Below are 23,167 nucleotides of genomic sequence, written 5' to 3'. Positions count from 1 at the left end.
AAGTGCGTCAGAAGGTCAGCGCGGCAAGATGGCGGCGACCGTGTGTCGGTGGAGACAGGTGAGACTCAAACAGAAAACGGAGAATAAAGACAGAGAGCGGCTTCGCTGACAGTCTGTCCAGCTCAGAAACGTCTCGGACTGCTGGTCTGCAGCGGTGATACTCCTCAGCAGGGGCGGAGAGCAGCGCGCGGGGCGGCTTTACTCTGTTCACTGTGTTTCTCTGGGCCTTTACTGGTTTACTGGTCCTGCAGCAGAAACTCAGACACTGCAGCGCTGATTGCCACTTCACTGGACACCCTTAAAAAGATGGGTATTTAGGGGTTCTGTAGTGAAGTGAATGGTTCTGTTTATAACCATGTCTAAAATGTTCTTTGCATGGTGAAATGGTTCTTCTCACTGATGGAGGATGTGTTGTATATGGTTCTATATAGAACCAACAAGGTTCTTCTAATGTTACAAGCTTGACCTTAGGATAGCAGAACCCTTTTTGGTGCTGTGTAGACTTTTAAAAAGCTTTAGGTGTTCGCCCCCATGTTCAAATGATCCACGTATGTATGTGTCTGTCTATATATCTGTCTCTCTGTTTTTCTGTTATAAAGGTTATAAAGTCCTTTTGGTGTTGATTTAGGTTTAATGGACCTTGTGCTGGATTTCTAACCTTGATTTTTAAATGTTTCTTTTACTATTTACTGAACTCTTTAGTCCTCTACAGTGTCTTTTGTGCTGTGAAATGTGCTTTAAAGTAAAATATGTTGTTGTTTTTGCTGCTGTTTGTTGTTAATGTTTACTTGAAGCTAAGAAAGTGGCCCAACATTAGACATTACGTTTTTCATCCTTATTGTGTTCTTTGACTACGCAGTGTAATGCCTGAAGTCTAACTGTTCTCAATCTCTTTATTTCTAGCAATATGTCAGGAGTAGTTTTATGCTCTTGGCAACGCGTTCCTGTTTTTCTGTATATGACAGATCACCTGTGCACAGGATATGTGGCTCAGTCACAAGTTCTTCGCAGGTAAGAGTTTTTCGGATCTATTTAGGGTTATTACAGTTAAACTACTATAGTAAAACTATTAATGAAAACTAGCAGTGAAAAATGCTTGTTAACCATAAAAATAAAAGAAAAATGCGGTCACTGGCCTTTTGTCTGATAAGCTTATCAAACTTTAGTTTTCAATTTTTTTTACCTTCTTTTTTTATAGAGTTTTGAAGTTGACTTCTTTAAGTAAAGCTCAAGTTGAGCTCCGTCTACTGTTTTGTAAAATTTATTTTACCCTTATCAGATACCTGCTATCACAGCATTCAGCGTAATACTGAAAACTAAAACTGAAACTAAATAAAAATTAAACTAAAACTATTAAGCACCCTTAAAACTAACTGGAACTAAACTAAAATAAAAAAAACATGAAAACTATGAAAATAAAAACTAATGAACATTTTAAGAGTATAATAACGCTGGATCTGTTAGGCTCTGTGTTACTAAAATAATCAAATACTCATGATTTGTTTATTTGTTTATTTCATGAGGCGCTAAATCATTTCCTGAAGAACTGTAATTGAATCAAGTCACACTGTACTTCTGTTCTGATTGCTGTGCAGGTACGGTATTCGTCAGAAGGCAGAGGGGGGAGAAAAGGCTTCCTGGGGGAGTTTTTGGACAGCCTGAAGCAGGAGCTGAGCAAGAACAAGGAGATGAAGGAGAACATCAAGAAATTTCGTGAGGAGGCCAAAAAGCTAGAGGAATCAGATGCTCTCCAGCAAGCTAGACGGAAATATGTAAGAGTATCTGCTTAAATCATTAGACCTTTGAAAATGAAGCATTTAGGCTGTTAGTCTCTGTTTTTGACAGAGCCAAAGAACCTAACAGTGTCAGCAGCTGCGTTTACATACACACCAATGGTTTGATACTAGCCTGGCTGAGAATGCTGGTCTAGTTAAGCTGTGATCATGTAAACAGCACAGTCTGGTTGTCAAGGTTAGGCTGAGAACCTGAGCTTAGCCCAATTAAAACATGTAGTGTAGGACCCATGTGTCAAACATAAGGCCTGCGAACCACGTCAGGCCTGTGACACAGTCCTATTCAAGCTTATCATAAAACAAGGCATTGTATGATGTATTGTTACCATTTCAAGTAATAACTTTCTGTGAGGGAGCTTTTAGAGGCATTAAACTTCAGACGTCTGGTTCCTATCACCACCACTTTGAACAATTCTGTCTCAGTAAGTTTGTCTTGAACAGAGCATTTCACTGAATGGCCTTGTTTACATCAAAACTATGCAATTGTTTATGCATACAAAATGGCTTTGAATGTGTCCCAATTGCAAAACTGTTCCTTGCATTGGCAAAAATCTGCCTGCAAACTTCTTCTCGTCCACTTTAGAAATAGAAAGCCTCCTTTAAACTACGACTTTTGCTTTGATACACTGACTAGACAGCCAGTGTTTTTTAATTGATTGTTTTATAAAAGTGTGGATGCAGGTTTTCCTTCCAATTAAACAGAAAAAACCCTGATTCCATTTGTTTCATCTCAGGCTTAAAACAAATGACTAGTTTTATGAGGTGAGCTCTTACTGGCTTGGACTGAAAGCCTGCAGCCACACTGGCACTTTATGGATAACACTGCTGACCCCTAATTTATAATTTACGATAAAGTTCGCTGCTTTTAGTGAGAGTCATTATGGCAATATTTATCATGGTGATCATTTATGTCACACTATGTGAGTCTGCTTTTCTGAGCTTGAACATGAATATCGCCAGTGCTCATAGAACACTGACCAACTGCATGTTTCATTACAATGAGAGCATAATTAGTCTTGTTGGATTAAATTTAGTGCAACACAGTATGAGAAATTCTGAAAAAATAGCACTTCTGGTTTTTGAAACAACTAAATACTGTGATTTTTTTTTTTTGTGAAAATGTCGAAGTATTCTGATGTCATTTTTGTCATATCACCCACCTTCACTCTGCTGTTGACTGTAAATATAGTCAAATATTGTAATACAGAAAACCAGAGAGTGCCTTTTGCTCTGAATATGTCCAGATTGCCAAAGTGTCAGCCAGAGCCATGAATGTCTCCCTTTCACAAACACTTTCTGCAAAAACAGAAGGACAGCTTTGTTATCTCACTGATTATTTGTACTGTCTAAAAAGGCATAGTGTACTTATTCTGGCAGCATTTCATTACCAAAACTGACCATCTCTGTGCTGTGATCTGCATTGAATCATCTCTCACAGAAAAACATAGAGTCTGAAACAGTCAAGACTTCTGAGGTGCTGAAGAAGAAGCTGGGTACACTATCAGAGACTGTGAAGGAGGTGAGTATATTGACACAGAGCAGATACTGAGGCTTTATATACTGTGTTTTCAGAGGTAAACATAACATATCTTACATTTCCTACAAAGTTTGGAGAATGTAATGCTACTCCGACTCCCACATTAGTGTTCACTGTTTGCCGCACAGAATAACTTTCCATATGTTTGCACACGTCTCCTTGTGCAGGGGTTGGAAGAGGTCGGTCGTTCAGATATCGGGAAGAAAATAAAGGAAGGAGTGGAAGAGGCGGCGAAAACAGCCAAGCAGTCGGCGGAGAGCGTCTCCAAGAGCGGAGAGAAGCTGGGGAAGACCGGAGCCTTTCGAGCGATCTCACAGGTGAGAACCCAAAAAGACCGTCTTATAGCCTCCTGACATGCAGAAGATCTCTGCTTCAGCCTCAGTGCAGGCCATTAATTAGCCAACCACCATACAAATCATGCCTCACAAAGTGATTGATTGATTGTTACCAAAGTTACCAGTATAATAAATACCAGTCAGTTATTGGTTATTAGTGATAAACAAACCAGAAGCACAAAGCATTCTGAGTAGCTCCAGCTACAATATTGTATTTAAGACTTTGGCCCAATCCCATTTCTTATTTTTACCCCTACCCCTTGTTTTCGAGTGTCACTTTGCCCCTTGGAACTGAGTTACAGGGTAGTGGTTGAAATCTTTCTCTATGAAATGGGACCCTCAAATAAATGTAGGCGACCCTGCCAGTCTGCAGTGACAGCAGAGGAGGGTAAAGTTCAGCTCCTCACTGCTGGGCTTTAGGTACATTTAGGGCATCATATGACTTCAAAAAGGGGGGCAGTTATTTATTATCACCCACCCCTAATTCTTCGGTGATATGACGCTGAAGTCAGGTATTTGTCAGCTTCTCATTCAAATTTTCCCGTTCCACCTTAAATGGAGCCATCATTTAAGGTGGAACGGGAAATTTAGCTAGCTAGCCACCGAGACATCAGCATACTAGTAGCAATTCTTATGCTTGTTATGAAGAAAAGGATCATAATACATTGAAAAGGCATTGAACTAAGATAATACAATGGTTATCATAATTTTTAACATAAAATTCTCACATTTGTGGGTTTCTTTGGTCTCTTGTTCAGCCATCTTACCGCTTTTTCTTTTTTTTACTCATAACTCTCTGTTTGGAGTCTCTGTCAAACCTCCGTTTATAGGGCCATGTAGCCCTAACACTTCGCCCCACCCCTCTATCCCAACAAGAATCGGGACACCCTACCCCTAGACATAAACATGCAAAACGGAGAGGTAGGGCTAAGTGGTAGGGGCGAGGGGGGAAAATCGGATTCCTATTGAGTTTAGGAAGTGTGACGATTGAGAATTGGCAACAATATCAGCCAGTAAAGTAATAAAAGTTTAACTAAAACTATTTTAGCAAAAAATTAAAATCTAAAAATTAAAAATAAAATTGTATCAGTAAATATTATTTGTTGTCAGATTTTTTAACCCCTTAAAATCGGTCTTGGTATCAGACACATGTTCATATCTCTGTATTCTTTGTATGTCCCTGTATTTTGCTCTTATCATTACTGTGTGAAGCTCTGTGAAACATGCTGTATATGTGAAGCGTGTGTGATCTGTGCTGCTCAGGGTATGGAGAGCGTGAAGAAGGAGATCGGGGACATTGGCCACAGTGGACCCTACAGACCACCCACCAGATTAAGGAAGAGAAGCGACTTCTCATCCAAAGCAGCAGAGGCTGAAGCCAAGGTCTTTGACGCCAACGAGTATGTTTCAGTGTTAACATCTTACTCCTGTTTTTTTTCCTCTTTTATAGAGAATTATACAGCAAATTTAGTCACATTTCTAGGAATCTACAAATGTCTGGTGTTGTGATAATCCTTAGAAGTCTAGAATTGTTATTCTCATTTTGATATTCAGGTTAAATATAGCGGCCATTTTTTTAAAATTACATAATTATGTAGTTTTATACCACAGTTAGTTCCAGCCATGCAAGCTGATTGGTTGAGAAGTGCTCTAACCATTATTTCACCATAACATCACTGTTTTTTCACAAACACTGTATCACTCCACTGAGACGACGTTGCTAAGCAACGACTGTGACAGCTGTAGGAGACGCTCAGGCCATTTGAACGTTTTTACTTTTTACTTTGCCACAAACAGAAAACGGACACTTTTAAGATCACATTTGACCGACAGCCGATTTGGTCAGACTCTGAAGATGAGACTACACTGAATTCCCAAACTGTCATCACCACTGAGCAGCTTTTCAGTTGGCAGCTGTGACAGAAGAACAGCTAAACAACCTGGAATCAGCCAGAAATGAACCCAATACCATTCGCCAAACTAAATGGGCTGTAAGATGCTTTACAGACTGGCTGGAACAAAACAACATTAATACTGATCTGGCAAAAACTGACAAAACTGAGCTGAACTTGATATTGCGGCAGTTTTATGGCTCAGTCTGTATTTCAAAAGGCGAGGCTTACAGCAGACTGAGCAGCGAGTGGGAGGAGCTCATTACTCTGACGCAGCAACAAGCTGCTTGTTAAGGAACTGTAATTTGGTGAAGGAACTGCGAACATTAAAACATATTAAACATCATGGCTGTGATGATCTACGGCGAACAAATCACAGCCGTGATGTTATTTCATGATAACACACTCCCTCTCGGGTTCTATTGCTTAAATATATTACATAGTTATGTAGTTCTATAGAACATTGTTATTAGTTGTAAAGCTCCATTTTTATGTAATTACATGTAAGTAAATTGCTCAGATTCTTTGCTTGTGAAGTATATGACCTGTCTGTCATTCTGTCTGACTGACTGTCTGTCTGTGTTTATTTTCAGGGAGGCGATGGGTGTTGTGCTTCACAAAGACTCAAAGTGGTACCAGCAGTGGAAGGACTTCAAGGACAACAATGTCGTTTTTAACAGTAAGGCTCTGTTCTGACGTGTTTTCCTTGCTCTTTTTGGTGAACTGCTCTGTAATGAAGGCAACATGGACTAGATTGTGTGTGTTTATATGTACAGCATTGTCCGTCAGTCTTTGCCGTTCAGGCTTCAGCTATTAAACTCTCTCTTCTTCTGACTGCTCTTCCATCTGTTCCTCTAGTGATGTGGTGACTAACTTAATTACTCTGTAAAAAAATCATCTGGAAGAATTGCCAGTGATTAGTTTGCATGATGATAATGCATATTTTAAATTCTTCTACTGCTCTCTCTTTTACGGTCAGGCACAGAGCCTGATGGACACACAGTTCGTGCAATTTTTCCAAATAGCTTTATTTTTAATTTAATGTTTGTTTTTGTAAGCTGAGCCACAACTAACAATAATATCTGTCTGCAGCGCAGCAGAGCCACAGTTTCACACCAGCAGGTTCAAGCCAGTGGCATTCAGCGCATGCGCCGACACTCGTTTTGGTTTTTCTTAGTGAGGTTTAGGTTAACGTTAATCACCATTTCAGTCGTTCTGTGTGGGTTTCCAATAAATATGTGATAAATTTGTGTTAGGCTAACGTTATATTTTAAGATTTATGTTGTCTGGGTAAACTAATGGGTTATTGATGGGACCAAAGGCCCCTTCAACCCCAGGTCTCCAACATAAGCACTTTCACTAATAACTGTTTTAAGTTTTCAAAACATGTCAAAAAGGAAAGTGTCTTCAGTTGCTGAGTTTGTGGAAGAGCGAAAAAGGCTTCTTCTTTATTTCAGCATCAAGTGGCACAGGGTCTCGAGAGACCCCAACTGCACAAAAACAGTGTTCCAAACAACAGTTTATACCATTTATCTGGGGTGGTTTGATATCCCCCCACCTTACTTCTCAAATTTTGATATTAGCTCATTCTCTAATAGGTGCATCTATTTGACCATCACTTTGGCCGTTACATGTTGTGCTCACTCCTAAAAACTGGTTTCAACTGGTTTTTACCAGTCTGCTCTACCTTTCAAGGTCAACTTGCCCCTCTCTTCACTGGGTCAGTAAGTACATACCAACCTATCTGTGAACCCAGGGGCTCCCAGTGTCTAGAATCTCCTATGCAGACAGACTAAGGCCTTCCCTCTGTGAGAGAATTAATATTCTCTATTAGCCAACACTTAGTATTTGGTTATTGATTACATTGTCTAATCTATTTGATTACTGATTAAGGGAATATTTATTCAAAATCTCTGTCATTATGTAGACATACAGTTCAATTAACTTACCCTTAGTATGAGGGCTTTATGTGTACACTTACACTACATGTCTAGGAATAAACCATTACCCTAAGCAGCTTAAACTGAGTGTAATATAAAGCTTTAGGCTAAAATAAACTTTTTTTTTTTAAACATATCCCTGCTGAAAAAACCCACAGAAGCCATTAAGTGTTTGCTTTGGTTTCTAATAGTTTTGTAATGTGTTTTGGATTATGGTTTAACCGGTTACTGATGGTTGATTCGTATATTGGCAGCGGTCTCCCTTCCTGAATGCTAATATGTATGGCGACACATACAATCATTACAAACAGTCTCTATTTACATCAAAGACGTTATAAATGAGGAGACCAGCCACTGGTTGAAATACGAATGTGACGCTTGCAACGCTCAACTTTCCTATAAGGACTTTGTTTACATGGCACAATCGCGCTGTCCTACTGCGCAGGATTTCCACTGGCCTGAAATTGCTGGAGTGAAACTGTGGGTGTAAATCTGTGGCTCTGCAGCTCTGCAGTCAGATTCTTCTCAGCCCAGAGTTGTGGCTCCCTTTTTAGAGCTTGTAGAACATATAAAAATACTTTCATTTCACCAAGAAGAGGCCAAAATACTGTTCAGAGACCACCCTTCATTTATTTGATTTCCAGTTAAAATGGCCTTTTCAAAATTATTTATGTTTAAGCATCAGGACAAAAGGTAGAAAACATAAGAAAATTACACAGAAGCCTCAACAACTAAATATAATATCATATTTTTCAGTATTTAGTGAGTCACTCTTTCCCTTTATTCCAGCTTCCATTCTTTTTAGGAGACTCACTTTCAGTTCCTCAAAGAATCTGCTGACACACCTCCAAAGTTCAGTCTTAGAAGCTGGTTGATCATTTTCTGAAGTAATCAAACACATTCAGTGGTGTTGAGGTCTGGACTCTGGGGCGGTCAGTCCATTGTTCAGCTTCTTTGTTTGATGTGTCCGTCTCCTTTTCTCAGTGAGGTTCTTCTTGATCAGCTACACATCCTTTCAGACCCACAGCGCTGAGTCGTCTTCTCACAGTGGAAGGATGGACAGAAACACCTGTGGATGTTTTCAGATCTGAAGCAGCTTGATTTTCTCCTCTCTCTCAGAGATGAAGGCTTTAAGTGCTGTTTATCTGATGGGGCAGTTTTGGTGTCCACCAGGTCTTCCAGGTGGTTGTTAGGAGTCACAGTTTCTCTGCAGCTTTTAATCATTTTTGAAACTCTTTTTTCCACTTGTTTTTCTAGACTTTCTCTTTCCTTATTTTACATCTAATCTCTCCTGAAAAACAAATCACTTGTACTTAATAGCCTTTTGACTGAAAATTGAATAAATGAACGGTGGTCTGTTTTGCACAGAAGAGTCTTGGCTATAGCGTCAGTGTAAAAGCCCACATTAGCCTATGTAAACAGGATCTATGGCGGCTAAATAACACTCATCATAAAAATGAGCTTTGGCTTTGATGTACACTTTGGCATTGTAAATCATTGTGGAGCTCCTCTGCACTGTTTTCATCTCATTATGTGTGCATTTGTACACCAGCAGTAACTAATGCAGTCATTTCCTGCAGAGCCAAAAAGCCATTAGGGCTGCTAATATGACATCTGTTTATTCATCAGAAAAATGCTCCGTAATGGGGTGCCTCTTGAAAAAAGCAGTGAGTGCCTTTTAAAATTTGATAGGTATTTTCAACAGATGGCGCTGCAGCCTCAGTAAAAGCCGCTGTGTTCTGTCTGAAAGACTCAGCCGCTCATTAACGTTAGAAGAGAATGAGAATGTCTCAGGTGGCCTGAATCATTCACCTTAATTCTAATGAGATCCAACCAAGGAGCTTTCTTTGATGAGCACCAGCGTCTCAGTGGTTCCAGTGATAATCAGAAGACAGCCAAAACGTGTAAAACCATCCAGTCTGAAGTAGAGCTGGACAGTATGACGATACAGCAGCATTATTATGATAAGCTACTTCACAGAATGCTTTTCCAAGCATATTGTGGATATAGTCTGTATTTAAACACCAGCCAACTACATGTTTCGTTATAGAGAGAGCATCATTAGTCCTGTTCAATTGGATTTAGTGCAGCATGTCTTTGTACTCATCGCTTTTCAGAACTAACTGCTTTACTGTTTTGCTGGGTCATTTTGTCTGATCCAAACCTCAGAAAAACTATCATGTAACATGAAAATGTAGAATGATATTAGTCTGTATTTTTGCCATTTTCCCACCCCTAATTCTTTTGATCAGTTGGGTTAGACAAAAAGGGAACATAGTGCCACATGTAAAAAGGCCATGTAGAACCATGAGAACAGTTTACAGTGATGTTTATTCAGTATTTCACGCACTGCACTAAATTTGGTAATGCAGGACTAATTATTTGGGGGTGTGACTGTTAGGCTGGGGCAATAGGGTGACATCATCAGATATAGTCAATGATTGACAAGTAACTCAGTAATGATCCTTAAAAGACGTCATAATCACCATGTTGGGAAAAAGAACTGATGGAGAGCTAGAGAGTACTAACTTACTTAAGCAGTAGAACCCGAGAGGGAGTGTGTTATCGTGAAATAACATCACGGCTGTGATTTGGTCGCCGTAGATCATCACAGCCGTGATGTTATTGGCGATCACACACTCCTTGAGTGTTCTATCGCTTTTATACAACAGTCAAATAAATAAAGTAATAAATTAATAAACTGGGCCGTGAACGCGGCGTTTAATATGTTTTAATGTTCGCAGTTCCTTCACCAAATTATAGTTCCTTAACAAGCAGCTTGTTGCAACGTCAGAGTAACGAACTCCACCCACTCGCTGCTCAGTCTGCTGTAAGCCTCGCCTTCTGAAGTTCAGACTGAGCCATAAAACTGCTGCAATATCAAGTTTAGCTCAGTTTTGTCATTTTTTGCCAGATCAGTATTAATGTTGTTTTGTTCCAGCCAGTCTGTAAAGCATCTTACAGCCCATTTAGTTTGGCAAATGGTATTCGGTTCATTTCTGGCTGATTCCAGGTTGTTTAGCTGTTCTTCTGTCTCAGCTGCCGACTGAAAAGCTGCTCAGTGGTGATGACAGTTTGGGAATTTAGTGTCGTCTCATCTTCAGAGTCTGACCAAATTGGCTGTCGGTCAAATGTGATCTTAAAAGTATCCATTTTCTGTTTGTGGCAAAGTAAAAAGTAAAAACGTTTAAATGTCCTTAGCGTCTCCTACAGCTGTCTAAGTCGTTGCATAGCAACAGCGTCTCAGTGATACAGCATTTGTGAAAAACCTGTGATGTTATGGCGAAATATCAGCACAGTGAGAACACTTCTCAACCAATCAGCTTGCATGGCTAAAACTGACGGTTGTATAACTTTAAACAGCTTGCAAAGTAATATTAAATAATATATACGCATGTTTTATTCATATTTATTGTCAAAACACTGTGTTATTATGGGGCCTTTTTTGAAGCAGTTTGGCTACGTAGAGTAAATTCCCCACTGAGTGTGAGAAACATTTTGGTATTTTACTTACAGCTAAAGTGTCCCAGTGGATCAGATGAATTAAATTAGTAAAGTTAATTAGTAAGTAATTAAAAGAATATGTAGTACTGCGTGCTTTTCCGAAGGCATCTATGGATGAATTCCAGCGTGATTCCAATATAACAATACAAAACAACTCATATAATCAATAATTGTGATTTTGTTAAACTAGAAAATATCATGCTAATTATTTTTTGATATCGTCCAGGTCTCGTAACTGTACGTTTAGCCCATGATTTGATTAGTTTCCTGATGCTGGGTTTATGATTGAATATTCTCATGATATTTCAAACAAAACCTGGATATAAAAATGATGACGAATCGTGACGATGGCACTAGAGCTGGGAGGAGTGCTGGCTTGAGCTGCTGATCGGTGCTGATTGTTTGCTAACATTGCTGTTCACACAATGCGATTGCATTAAATGGCGTAATTCATGGATGCTGACAGATTCTTCCCTCTCCACCATGCACACTGTCACAGCTTTGTATTGCGATCACAATGTCACGATGTATTGTTACACCCCTGCTAATTATGCTCAATTTGTAATGGAGCATGCAGTTGGTCAGTGTGCTTAAAGTACTGCTAATATCCAGAATATGCTCAGAAATGCGTGTTGTGAGTGTTATATAATATGATAACGGCAAATATTGTCATTTTGCCCAGTTTTAGAATAAAATGTATTCCTTAAGTCACATTTCCTCCTGAAGCAACTGCTGGGGGTTTGATTATGGTTGGAATTAAAGGAGAATTTAGTTGTTTAAAAATATTTATAGATTTATATTCCAAATTTCTGCCACTTGGAACAGTCCACTTTGAAATAGTCAGCATCCCTAAATGTTAGAGAAAATCCCAAGTGAATTTCTGTGTTTTTTGCTCATATTTTAAATGATGAACTTTTATTAGATTATTTTGCTGCACTGTTGTGGTCTTTCTGTCCTTGCTGCTGAGATTTTGCAGGGCAATCAGATGGTTTTATATGAGGTTTGCATGTTGAATATTTGGAAAAATTACTGATCTGATACTGATCTTCTGTTACAATCCACAGGATTCTTCGAAATGAAGATGAAATATGACGAGAGCGACAACGCCTTCATCAGAGCGTCCCGCGCCGTCACAGACAAGATGACGGACCTCATAGGTAAAGGTCCCGGTACTGAAAAAAACATGAGCGTCTTAGTTTATCCTTTTCCAGTAAAGTAATTTGGAAGGCTTTGTTCAGTTTGTTAAATCGAAAAAAGATGGGTAGATTATTTGACCCCTAGTTTCAGTGTCTCTGTGCATTGAACTAGAGGCAGCTTCTGTCTTATGTATCTTCATCTCTTTGATTAAAGTTCATTTTCATCTCACCTGTTTCTGATCAGGTGGGCTCTTCTCCAAGACCGAGATGTCCGAGGTCCTCACGGAGATCCTGAAGGTGGACCCCAGCTTCGATAAAGATTCTTTCCTGAAACAGTGTGAGAAGGACATCATCCCCAACATCTTAGAGGTGAGTGACCTCACACTTTTACCACTGCTAAAAGATATGTTGGGACCGCATGGGCTAATATATCGCTGCTGTCGGAGCAAAACCTCATATCTCCATTTTTGGTCATATTTTGAAAATGCCTCTTGCCCTTTACATTGTGTGTAAATTTCATGATGAATAGACTAACAGAAATGACCTAAAATGACCTGAAAAAAGGTCTAGTTACATAGACTTACATTAAAAGTAAGAGATATTTTTTTCCTTCTCCTGTAAAGTTGTCATTTTGGAGTAACGAGGTTTTGATCCGACAGCAGCGATATAATACAATACTGTCTGTTTCACTGAAATCACGTCTTTCTGTTCCTCTGTCTGTTTACAGGCCATGATTCAAGGAGAGCTGGAGGTTCTGAAGGACTGGTGCTATGAAGCTGTATGTGGACATGCAGTGATTTGATTAACACTCTGAATTAAGCGTGCATGATTGTTGTGATGGATGCTGAGAATATGTGAACTGAGCTGACTGTTATTTTCCTCTTCGTTTTGTAGACCTACAGTCAGCTGGCCCATCCGATCCAGCAAGCCAAAGCCATGGGGCTGCAGTTTCACTCCAAGATTCTTGACATTGACAACATAGATGTGAGTGTTACTCAAACTTCTGAAATAGTTATGCAGATTTAAGGCCATTTAAGGTGGAATGGGAAATTTGAATAGGATGCCAAGGCTAACCCAAAAAAGTGTGGCCATTTTTTCATGTCTGCCACCTCAAAACAAAGTGGACTACTTCAGATGCAACAGACTACTTCAGGGGTCGGCAACATGTGGCTCTTTTACTGCCCTGTTGCTGCTCCACAGCAGAATTAGAGATTTAGGTAAAAATAAAATAATCCTCCTTTACAGTAAAATAAAGCTCTGCTGATCGTTCAACACAGTTTAACAGTAAATGTTCTTAAATGCTGGAGTTAATGTAGAACTTTAACCCTGAAGGTTGGCACGCAGACTGCTGGTCACCATAGCAACAGAGACAACGATCTCGCCTAGCTAGTAACTAACGAAAAGGCAAAGAGAAAGATTTAAGGCGAACATCGATAATTTGGAGATGAATGGACTTATTTACATTAATAATCACTCCAGCTGGTTTCCTGATACGTTTAATCTGCAACGAGAAACTGTCAAACGCTAAAAAGTCACAAGGCTGAAGTCAGTTTCTCATTCGCCAGCTTCTAGTTCGAATTTTCTCGTTCCACCTTAAATGGTGTAGCAGTTACATTCTGACGCCTCAGGAACCATTTAAGGTGGAACGAGGGAATTTGAACAAGAAGCTGGCGAATGAGAAGCGACTTCAGCCTCATAAAAAATCAAACGTTGAGAGACATTTTACAAAAAACTGTTCTACTTCTATGAAAAAGTTTCCTGCCGGAGATGCGAGAAAAGATAAGATAATCCTTTATTAGTCCCACAATGGGGAAATTCACAGTGCTACAGCAGCAAAGGGACAGCAAGGCACTCAAGAAAGAAGTAACAAGAAGAGAAGAAACCTTGTTAATTACTTAACAGGCTTAAGGGTTACTTAAAAGCAGCTGTAGCTGAGGTAAAGCTTAAAGCAGAGCAGTCTGTGTTTTCGTTTATGTTATATTTTTTAGTCTACATTAGGACATCAGCACATACTGAGACATATTTACAGCCAATGTGGTAAAACGTTACTTCAGTAAATGGGCATAAAATGTTGTGGCTCCTAAGGTGGTTTGATTTTTGTTGAAAGGACAAAATGGCTCTTCTACACATTTGGGTTGCCGACCCCTGGACTAGACTGCCCACTACTGTTCAGTGTTTAGCCACATTTACATCCATTTATCTTCTCTTCTCTGCAGCTTGCTATGGGGAAGATGATGGAGCAAGGCCCCGTGCTCATCATCACCTTCCAGGCTCAGCTGGTGATGGTGATCCGTAACACAAAGGGTGAAGTGGTGGAGGGCGACCCGGTGAGTGCTGATGCAACCTGAAGGGTGCCGAGTCCAGCACAGTAGGGTGTAATTATAAGATGTTAGCTGTTAGCACTACTGGCCCTTTAGGGGGCCTTCACACTTCGCTTTTTTTATCCAAAGCTGTCACCACCTGATTACCATCCTATAGGGAGGAACTGCATTGTTTAAAACAAGGGAAGAAAAGGTTTAAGCCATTTTTGGCCATTTTTCCAACTAAATGTTACTGGATCCTGGACCAGCACTCTAGCGCTCCTGCACACTGAAATGACATCGCATATACACCGATCAGGCATAACATTCTGACCACCTCCTTGTTTCGACGCTCATTGTCCATTTTATCAGCTCCACTTACTATATAGGTGCACTTTGTAGTTCTACAGTTACAGACTGTAGTCCATCTGTTTCTCTGCATACTTTGTTAGCCCCCTTTTACCCTGTTCTTCAGTGGTCAGGACCCCCATGGACCCTCACAGAGCAGGTACTATTTGGGTGGTGGATCATTCTCAGCACTGCAGTAACACTGACGTGGTGGTGGTGTGTTAGTGTGTGTTGTGCTGGTAGGAGTGGATCAGACACAGCAGTGCTGCTGGAGTTTATAAACACCTCAGTGTCACTGCTGGACTGAGAATCGTCCACCAAACAAAAATATCCAGCCAACAGCGTCCTGTGGGCAGCGTCCTGTGAGCACTGATGAAGGACTAGAGGATGACCAACACAAACTGTGCAGCAGCAGATGAGCTATCGTCTCTGACTTTACATCTACAAGGTGGACCGACAAGGTAGGAGTGTCTAATAGAGTGGACAGTGAGTGGACACAGTGTTTAAAAACTCCAGCAGCACTGCTGTGTCTGATCCACTGCCAAATGTACTTAACTACGTTTGAGAAAGCTTGCAGGTTTGTGTGGGGTATTTTGGTGAGGTTGCCAGTGTTTGGTCCAACATGGTTGAGACGTTGGTGATACTGGTGTGCATTGATAAGTGAAAAATATTACCCAGATGTAAAAGCTTACATTTTGTCCATTAGACTCATATTTACTGAAAAAAATTAATGAACCAGCAACTAAAAATAATCAGTTTTATTTTACTTGATCAGTGTTTATGCTTCTCACTGCACATTGCAAACAGCTCATGCCTCACTGTGGAGCTGCTTTGACTGAGCTCTGCTTCAGAAGCCTGTGAGCACTGTCCGGGTTATAAATCTGACGCTAGAGTGGTCTGACAGCACCCTGAGGGGCTTTTGAATGGAGACAGTTCTGTTTCATAGAGCAGGGCGCTGACCATGAGGTCGTCAGTGGACACATTTTTAGACCTCTGTAAAAATAGCCAAGAATAAAACCACACATTGTTCTATCTGGTCAAGTTATTTTTGTTCTAATGTCAAACCTTAGTGATGGAAATGTTGCTTGTGCATTTATATAGAACACATGTACAGTCGTATGCAAAAGTTTGGACACCTCCAGTCAAATTACATGTTTTGTTGATTTTCTAAGTGAAAATAGGTTAACACATGCTCTAGAGAAGAGAAGATGCTTTAATATGATATTTTTCAGCTCATTGTAGTGCACAATTTCTATTTCTTTAATGAGTTTAACATACTGAGAACAAAATATAAAACATGCCATAACTTTTGAACAGGCTTTTATGTATCGTCAATATGTTAACTTCAGCCAATAAACAGTAATTATGCATTAAAATGTGCCGAAATGCGTTCTCTGTAAAGGATGTGTTAACTTTTTTATTATTATAATAATTATTACAAATTAGGGGTGGGCAGTGTGACAGTAATTTATCGTTATTGTAATAATTTATATCAGAATATGCTTTTCTGAGTATATCATGGGTATTATCAGAACTGAAAGAACACTGACCAACTACGTTGAGCATAATTAGGCCTGTTTAATTGGATTCAGTGCAATGCAGATTGTAAAATATTTGAATAAAAATCATTGTAGCTGCAGGTTTATTACTATTCTAATACTTAGTGTTGCACCACGACTGTCAGTATCAGCGACTTTCAGTGTTTTTTCTGGCTTGGCTGAGGCGACGGGCCGTGAGACCTCGCTGCTGATACAGCTGACGGAGCTGTGACGGAGGCACACTGTAGGTGGGGCTAGCGGGCTGCTATGCCAAAGGCTAAATTGAAGCTAAGGGCTTTCATTATGCCAAAAGTCCGGCGGCTACTTCCGCTCTCCCAATAACATTAACTCAGACTGTACGTGACCACACGGCGGCAGACGAGGTATCAGCATCGATACAGATACAGTATTAGTATGGCTCTTTTTACTAATTATTTAATAGTAAATGTTAAATATATACAGTAAATAAACAAAAATAAGTTTCCTTATGCATCTAATAAATATAATCCAACAAGTAAATGCCATCTAGCCAAGCTGAGTGTGCTTTATTTGTGATGCAGAGCGAAGATTTTACCAAAATAAAACATTTTAAAAATGTAATTGTATAAATATCAGGACTTACAGGTGAGTTAGGTCAGATAGAGTTAGTATGGGTATCAGTACTCTGTATCGGCCGATACTAAAGGATCAGTTATCAGTATCGGAAGGGAAAAAGTGGTATTAGTGCATCTCTAATTCTATTTGTGGAGCTACGGGAAATGCTTAAAAGCATAAATAAGCATAAAACTGAATGTCGTGATGCATTTTGTATATCATGAAAATGTTGAAGTATCTTGATATAATTTTGCCATATTGCCCACCCCATTACAAATAGATACTTATTGCATATCGCTGTTCTCGGAAGAAACCTTGTATCTCCAAAATGGTAACTTCACAGGAGAAGGAAAAAACATACTGTACTTTTAATGTAAGTCAATGGAACCAGACTTTACTGGAAACTGAAAAATGACAAATGGAGATATAAGGTTTTCTTCCGACAGCAGCGAAATACGTATGACTCCATTTTCTTACCATTGTACAAAAACTGGTGTGTTCGTCTGTCTGCTGGTTTTTAGGACAAGGTCCTCAGGATGATGTATGTCTGGGCTTTATGTCGGGACCAGGAGGAGTTTAATCCTTACGCTGCCTGGAGACTTCTGGACATTTCAGCGTCCAGCACTGAGCAGATCCTATGAGGAGCTTCAGCACTCACGCTCAGGGCTGGGGAGGGAGAATCGGGCAGTGCACACACACCGACACACACACTCAGCCAGAGTAGCGGGGGGGCTCGGCCCTGAGGCTTTTACTAGCCATCCAGCAGCCCCTGACCTGCAGTCTGGAGCTTTCCAGAGAAGACTGACTGGACTACAAGGCTTGATTGACCATGCTGAACATAAGTGCAGCCCATTGACCTGCTCTGTCACTGGATTGATAGTGATGTCACACGGTTGGATGCTCATGTGACTCTCGGCTGATTCTCTTGTATTTTCCGCTCGCTGGCTGCCCAAAAATAGAGAGTGAGAAACTCTGCGTTTGTCTGTTGGCTTTCTCTCCACCCAGTAGGGAAAACAAGTGGTAAAAGCACTGAGTCGTAAGCTTAAAAGGATAGCCAGATATCCTAGCTGACCTTAGCTAATGATCTGTGGATGCTAGCAGGGCCAGCACTAAGCGTGGTGGTAGCTTCCATTCATCGTTAGCTATTAACAATTTTTTCCTGAGCTGTCTCTTTAAAGACCTGCTCAAAATGGTTTTTATATTTGCATAAAGTAATCAGTCCCTAGGTTTAATATGAAATAAAGTGGCCTAACGTTTATCAGATTTACGATTGCAGTTGTAATATCCTATTGATTATGTCCCGAGCTTTTAATCAGATTTAAAGGAACGTGCCAACACTTTGACAGAGAATCTCTTGTTTAATTTGTCATGCAGTATTTGTGTGCAGAAACCTTGATTTGGAGATTTTCTCGGCAAATTTTGAGAAATACATACTGTCCTCACTTCATATTTTAATAGCAGCCAAGAGAACCAGCCCCCCTTCTTATCTTAAAGGAATGTTTAGCCAAATAAATCTAATTCACACATTTGTCACCTTGACCCAAATTCAGTCAATCAGCCAAGACGTGTTCTGTGTCTGAAATGTGCTTCTTTATTTTTAGACTGAAGCTACAAGGCTAATGTCGCTTACAAGTAATGCAAGTCTGTGTCACCCAAAATCGAAAATCTAGCCTCGTAGCTCCAGTGCAAAGCTAAAGCAGCAAACGTCAGATTTAGGACATGTCCTGGCTCATTGACTGGATTTGGGGAAACTGTAATTTTATTATTTTTTTGGAAAACTATTCCTTTAAACGCTAGAAGAACAACAGCAAAGCTCACATCTGATTTAGAATATCTTCTAAAGAACCAACCCAGCAGCAAATATGGAATACTGAAAGTATTTTAATGTATTTATTGCACAAAAACATGAAGTTATTGGCCAAAACGTGGGATTTGTCTTTCAAGGCCTGCCTTAACATTCTCTCCTAGAGGAGTAGTGATCTGAACGGAGTATAAAGGTGTACTGTATTGTGTTTTTCCAGTTCAATAAAGCCTCGGTTATGTGGGGCTGAAATCGTGTGTCCGTCTCAGTCTTTTTAAGGACACATCACATTCCAAGACGTTCCCTCCTATTTACGGAGAATGTCCGCGGCTCTTTGACTGCCCTGTTGTGGCTCCACAGCAGAATTCGATTTGTAGGTAAAAATAAAATAACCCTCCTTTACAGTAAAATAAAGCTCTGCTGATCGTTCAACACAGTTTAACAATAAATGGTCTATTTTATTTTATAATTCAAAATAATTATTAATCATTTGCATGTCGTCAATTAAATAGTTAATGATTCAATTGGCACTTAATTAATAACTAACAATCATATAATTGTTAACTATAATTGACAAACCATTTTTTAAGTCTCTGTTGTTATGAAGTGTTGCCAAAAAAAATCAGCAAGATGACGCTCACCTGACACAAGGCAGAAAAAGTGCAGCAACTTGCTGTATGCAGTGTATAGTGTATTAAGCGTGAGAATGGGGGGCTGGGGGGGTGGGACATAGTCAGATTTATAGCTTCCAGCAGTGGAAATATGGGGGAAGCCTGATGAACAAGCCCATGCATTCATCCATCGTTGAGCTGAGGCTATTTCAGGCCTGTCTGTGGTGATGAATCCCCCTGCAGCTCCGCCGCCCCCATCCCTCAGCACTGCCGCCAAAACTTTCTCAGCAGCGCCCGAGCTCACCCAGCACCTCCACAGCCTGACACTGCTGTACTGGGAACGCTACGGTGTTCGGTAATTGGCCGAGGTAACCAGCATGCCAGCATCCGTAAACACAACATGCGCTAGTTTTGCTGGTAACAAGCAGAGTTAATAGTCACTTACTGTAAATAATATTTTCAGCCATCATAATGTTATGTTGGTTAACAATAATGACCATGTACTGTATTTATAAATGCAGAAATATATTTTTTCAAGACTATATACTAACAGAAGTATATTACTGTAATCAACATCTTCATTTCTGAATTTGATATATCTGCTTACACATATTAGGAAATGAAAGAGTTAAAACAGTTTAATTGTATCTTAACCCTTGTGTGGTGTTGATGTGTGTGTTACTCAGCGGTCTGCTGGACCCACCACATTATTGTTTTTTACAATACAGTCATAACAATTTATGTAAAAATACCAGATGTTTAAAATATCACAAGTGTCCAGCGTAGGGTTCTCCTTTAGCAGCTGTAGCCAGTCAGCAGCCTGTCCATGTTGTCCACCCTCACACTAACAGCAGGCCATGTAGGAGGAGAACAGAGTGAAGGACACAGCACCTCCACACTTTTACTCCCCGTGGGTTTCAGTGAAGGCACTGAAAATGGATTATTTTAAACACCGATCAGGCATAACATTCTGACCACCTCCTTGTTTCTACACTCATTGTCCATTTTATCAGCTCCACTTACTATATAGGTGCACTTTGTAGTTCTACAGTTACAGACTGTAGTCCATCTGTTTCTCTGATACTTTGTCAGCCCCCTTTTACCCTGTTCTTCAGTGGTCAGGACCCCCATGGACCCTCACAGAGCAGGTACTATTTGGGTGGTGGACCATTCTCAGCACTGCAGTAACACTGACGTGGTGGTGGTGTGTTAGTGTGTGTTGCGCCGGTCTGAGTGGATCAGACACAGCAGTACTGCTGGAGCTTTTAAACACCTGAGTGTCACTGCTGGACTGAGAATAGTCCACCAAACAAAAATATCCAGCCAACAGCGTCCTGTGGGCAGCGTCCTGTGACCACTGATGAAGGACTAGAGGATGACCAACACAAACTGTGCAGCAGCAGATGAGCTATCGTCTCTGACTTTACATCTACAAGGTGGACTGACAAGGTAGGAGTGTCTAATAGAGTGGACAGTGAGTGGACACAGTGTTTAAAACCTCCAGCAGCACTGCTGTGTCTGATCCACTCGTACCAGCACAACACACACTAACACACCACCACCACGTCAGTGTTACTGCAGTGCTGAGTATGTTCTTCACAGAAAATGAAGAATCTGAGGTTGAAATAATAATAAATAACTTTTTCATTTTTTTCTTTTGGTAAACACTGAAAATGGGTCCCACAGACCCCCAACACCACACAAAGGTTAAATGTGGCATTACAGTTTCACTGTTTTTGTCTAATTTGTTCACAACCTTTAGAAAAACTAAACATCGCGTATTGTGAAAAATGTGTTTGAGTGTTATGATGACTTAATCTGACCTGCCATAATGTGTCACTGAGCTGCAATGACTCATTTATGAGCATCACATTTCTGACTATATTAATACCAGCATGCATTACTTACAACTACAAATCGGCTCTATTTTTTAATTTATTTTGCAAATGTAAAGTTGAATTCCTTTCGTATGCAGAGTTTTGAGCTCAGCTGCATTAAAGCGGCTCCTTCGGAATAAGAGTGTTTTGCTGATGAAGCAGAAGAAGCGTCTAAGATTTGCATGTGCCGTGAATAATTCCCCGCTAACTGCATGTGATAAGGTCACCCCTGAATTCTAAGTGAAGCTTTGGCAGATATGGGGGGGTGTTTGAGTGCTTCACGCTTGGAGACGTGCTGAGAGAGAGAGAGAGAGAGAGAGAGAGAAATAGCACAGCTTTGACATATTCATGAGGGGCCAAACTGAGCAAAGAGCCGTGCGTTAACTTTCAGAAAGCCAATTAGAGGCACATTCTTAGCTATTTACACACTCCTGCTGGAGGCCGTGTGTGTGGCTGCATGCAGGGCCTTCATGTCTTCATCTAGAAAAACATGCACAGACAAGCTCGATTTCAAAATTAAATCTCGGCTCATCCCAGACGCGTCTGCTAGCCCTTAGCCACGAGGGCGGATTCTTTACGAGAACCTCTAATTCTGTTCTGGATGGAAACAATGGCAAATCTGCTTTCTATTGATCAGTGTTCCTGCTGCCAGCTTGGCCACCCCCCTCCCTCGGTTTGTGGCGAACACTTTGTCACCGGATTTAAAGCGCCGGGGTCAGGCTCTCAGACTGGGAAGGCCTAAACCCCTGTGGCTGTATATCTAACTCCCTGTCTCGAAACCCCGCAAATGGCTCCATAAGTCGTCCGAGGGTGTCACCAGTCAAGGGAACACCTTCATAAACGTCTGAAGTGATAACGACTGAACAGTACGTCATGATCTCGAAAGGTTTCTCGACTCAGAAGACTGAAACTGATGACATCATCTGTCAGCGATAACGGAGAAAGTTATAGATACAGTCGTGAGAAAGTTTGAACGGCACCGGTCAAATTGCCTATTTGTGTGTCCTCTACAGGGAACACACTTCTGCACATTGTAATGTACAACTACTGTTTATTTGCTGAGAAAAAAAATTAAAAAGAAAATAAAACTTTTTCACAGACCACATTTTATGTGACGTTTCTTCCTCAGTTTGTTAAATTCAGCAAATAAACAGAAATTGCGGATTAAATTTTAAAAGATTGTAACATAATCCAGCGCTGTCGATTCACAGCAAGAAGGGCCTGGGTTCGACTCCCGGCCGGGCGACCAGGGTCATTACTGTGTGGAGTTTGCATGTTCTCCCCGTGTCTGCGTGGGTTTCCTCCGGGTACTCCGGTTTCCTCCCACAGTCCAAAAACATGCACTCAGGCTGATTGGACGTGCTAAATTGCCCCTAGGTGTGAGTGAGTGTGTGAATGTGTATGTCTGTCTGTCTGCCCTGCGATGGACTGGCGACCTGTCCAGGGTGTATCCTGCCTTCCGCCCAATGACAGCTGGAATAGGCTCCAGTACCCCACCACCCAGAAGGATAAGCGGTTTAGATGATGTGTGTGTGTGTGTGTGTGTGTGTGTGTGTCTGTGTGTGTGTGTGTAAAACATAATCCCATAAATTTTTCACATATATGTAAAAATTGACGCTATTATTTATCGTTACTGTCCAAAGAAAAACAAGTATCTCCAAAATAGTAACTTCACGGCAAAAACACAAGTTAATGTAAAGACATTTTATTCCAAGTGATTTTAGAGCATTTCTATTGGTCCGTTCACACCCTCCCCTGGGTGGTTCTAGCACCGCCCTCTCAAATAAGAGTCCTTCTCCAGATGAACTGGTGAATGAACACTAAAGAACACGCAGCCTAAAACTAACATGTCAGAAACATTTCTAGAACATGCTACAGTGCAGTACAGCTACACGCTCAAAAATGATGGCTCTTCAAGGGTTCTTTAGTAAAGAAACAAAGTACTTTGCATGGTGAAATGG

General features: G+C 40.6%; 1 protein-coding gene across 1 annotated transcript; it reads left to right on the top strand.

Moving 5' to 3' along the window:
* On the top strand, positions 1–18,970 carry timm44 (translocase of inner mitochondrial membrane 44 homolog (yeast)). Its single transcript, XM_036586915.1, has 13 exons — positions 1–58; positions 904–1,011; positions 1,596–1,772; positions 3,232–3,312; positions 3,498–3,647; positions 4,929–5,065; positions 6,151–6,236; positions 12,066–12,158; positions 12,382–12,506; positions 12,865–12,915; positions 13,032–13,121; positions 14,354–14,464; positions 17,439–18,970. Exons 1-13 carry the CDS (start codon positions 29–31, stop codon positions 17,556–17,558), a joined length of 1,359 nt encoding a protein of 452 aa, XP_036442808.1. The 5' UTR covers positions 1–28; the 3' UTR covers positions 17,559–18,970.
* Positions 18,971–23,167: the final 4,197 nt, after the last annotated feature.

The sequence above is a fragment of the Colossoma macropomum genome, unplaced genomic scaffold (assembly GCF_904425465.1).
Source record: "Colossoma macropomum unplaced genomic scaffold, Colossoma_macropomum, whole genome shotgun sequence".
NCBI lineage: Eukaryota > Metazoa > Chordata > Actinopteri > Characiformes > Serrasalmidae > Colossoma > Colossoma macropomum.
The sequence above is the reverse complement of the archived record's forward strand: the minus strand, read 5'-3'. Positions and strand labels throughout refer to the sequence as shown.

Excerpts from the sequence above, each read along its gene's own strand:
- timm44 (XM_036586915.1), top strand. The coding sequence starts at position 29 with ATGGCGGCGACCGTGTGTCGGTGGAGACAG. Across the intron at positions 3,648-4,928 it reads CCTTTCGAGCGATCTCACAG|GGTATGGAGAGCGTGAAGAA; the intron begins GTGAGAACCCAA and ends TGTGCTGCTCAG. Across the intron at positions 6,237-12,065 it reads CAACAATGTCGTTTTTAACA|GATTCTTCGAAATGAAGATG; the intron begins GTAAGGCTCTGT and ends TACAATCCACAG.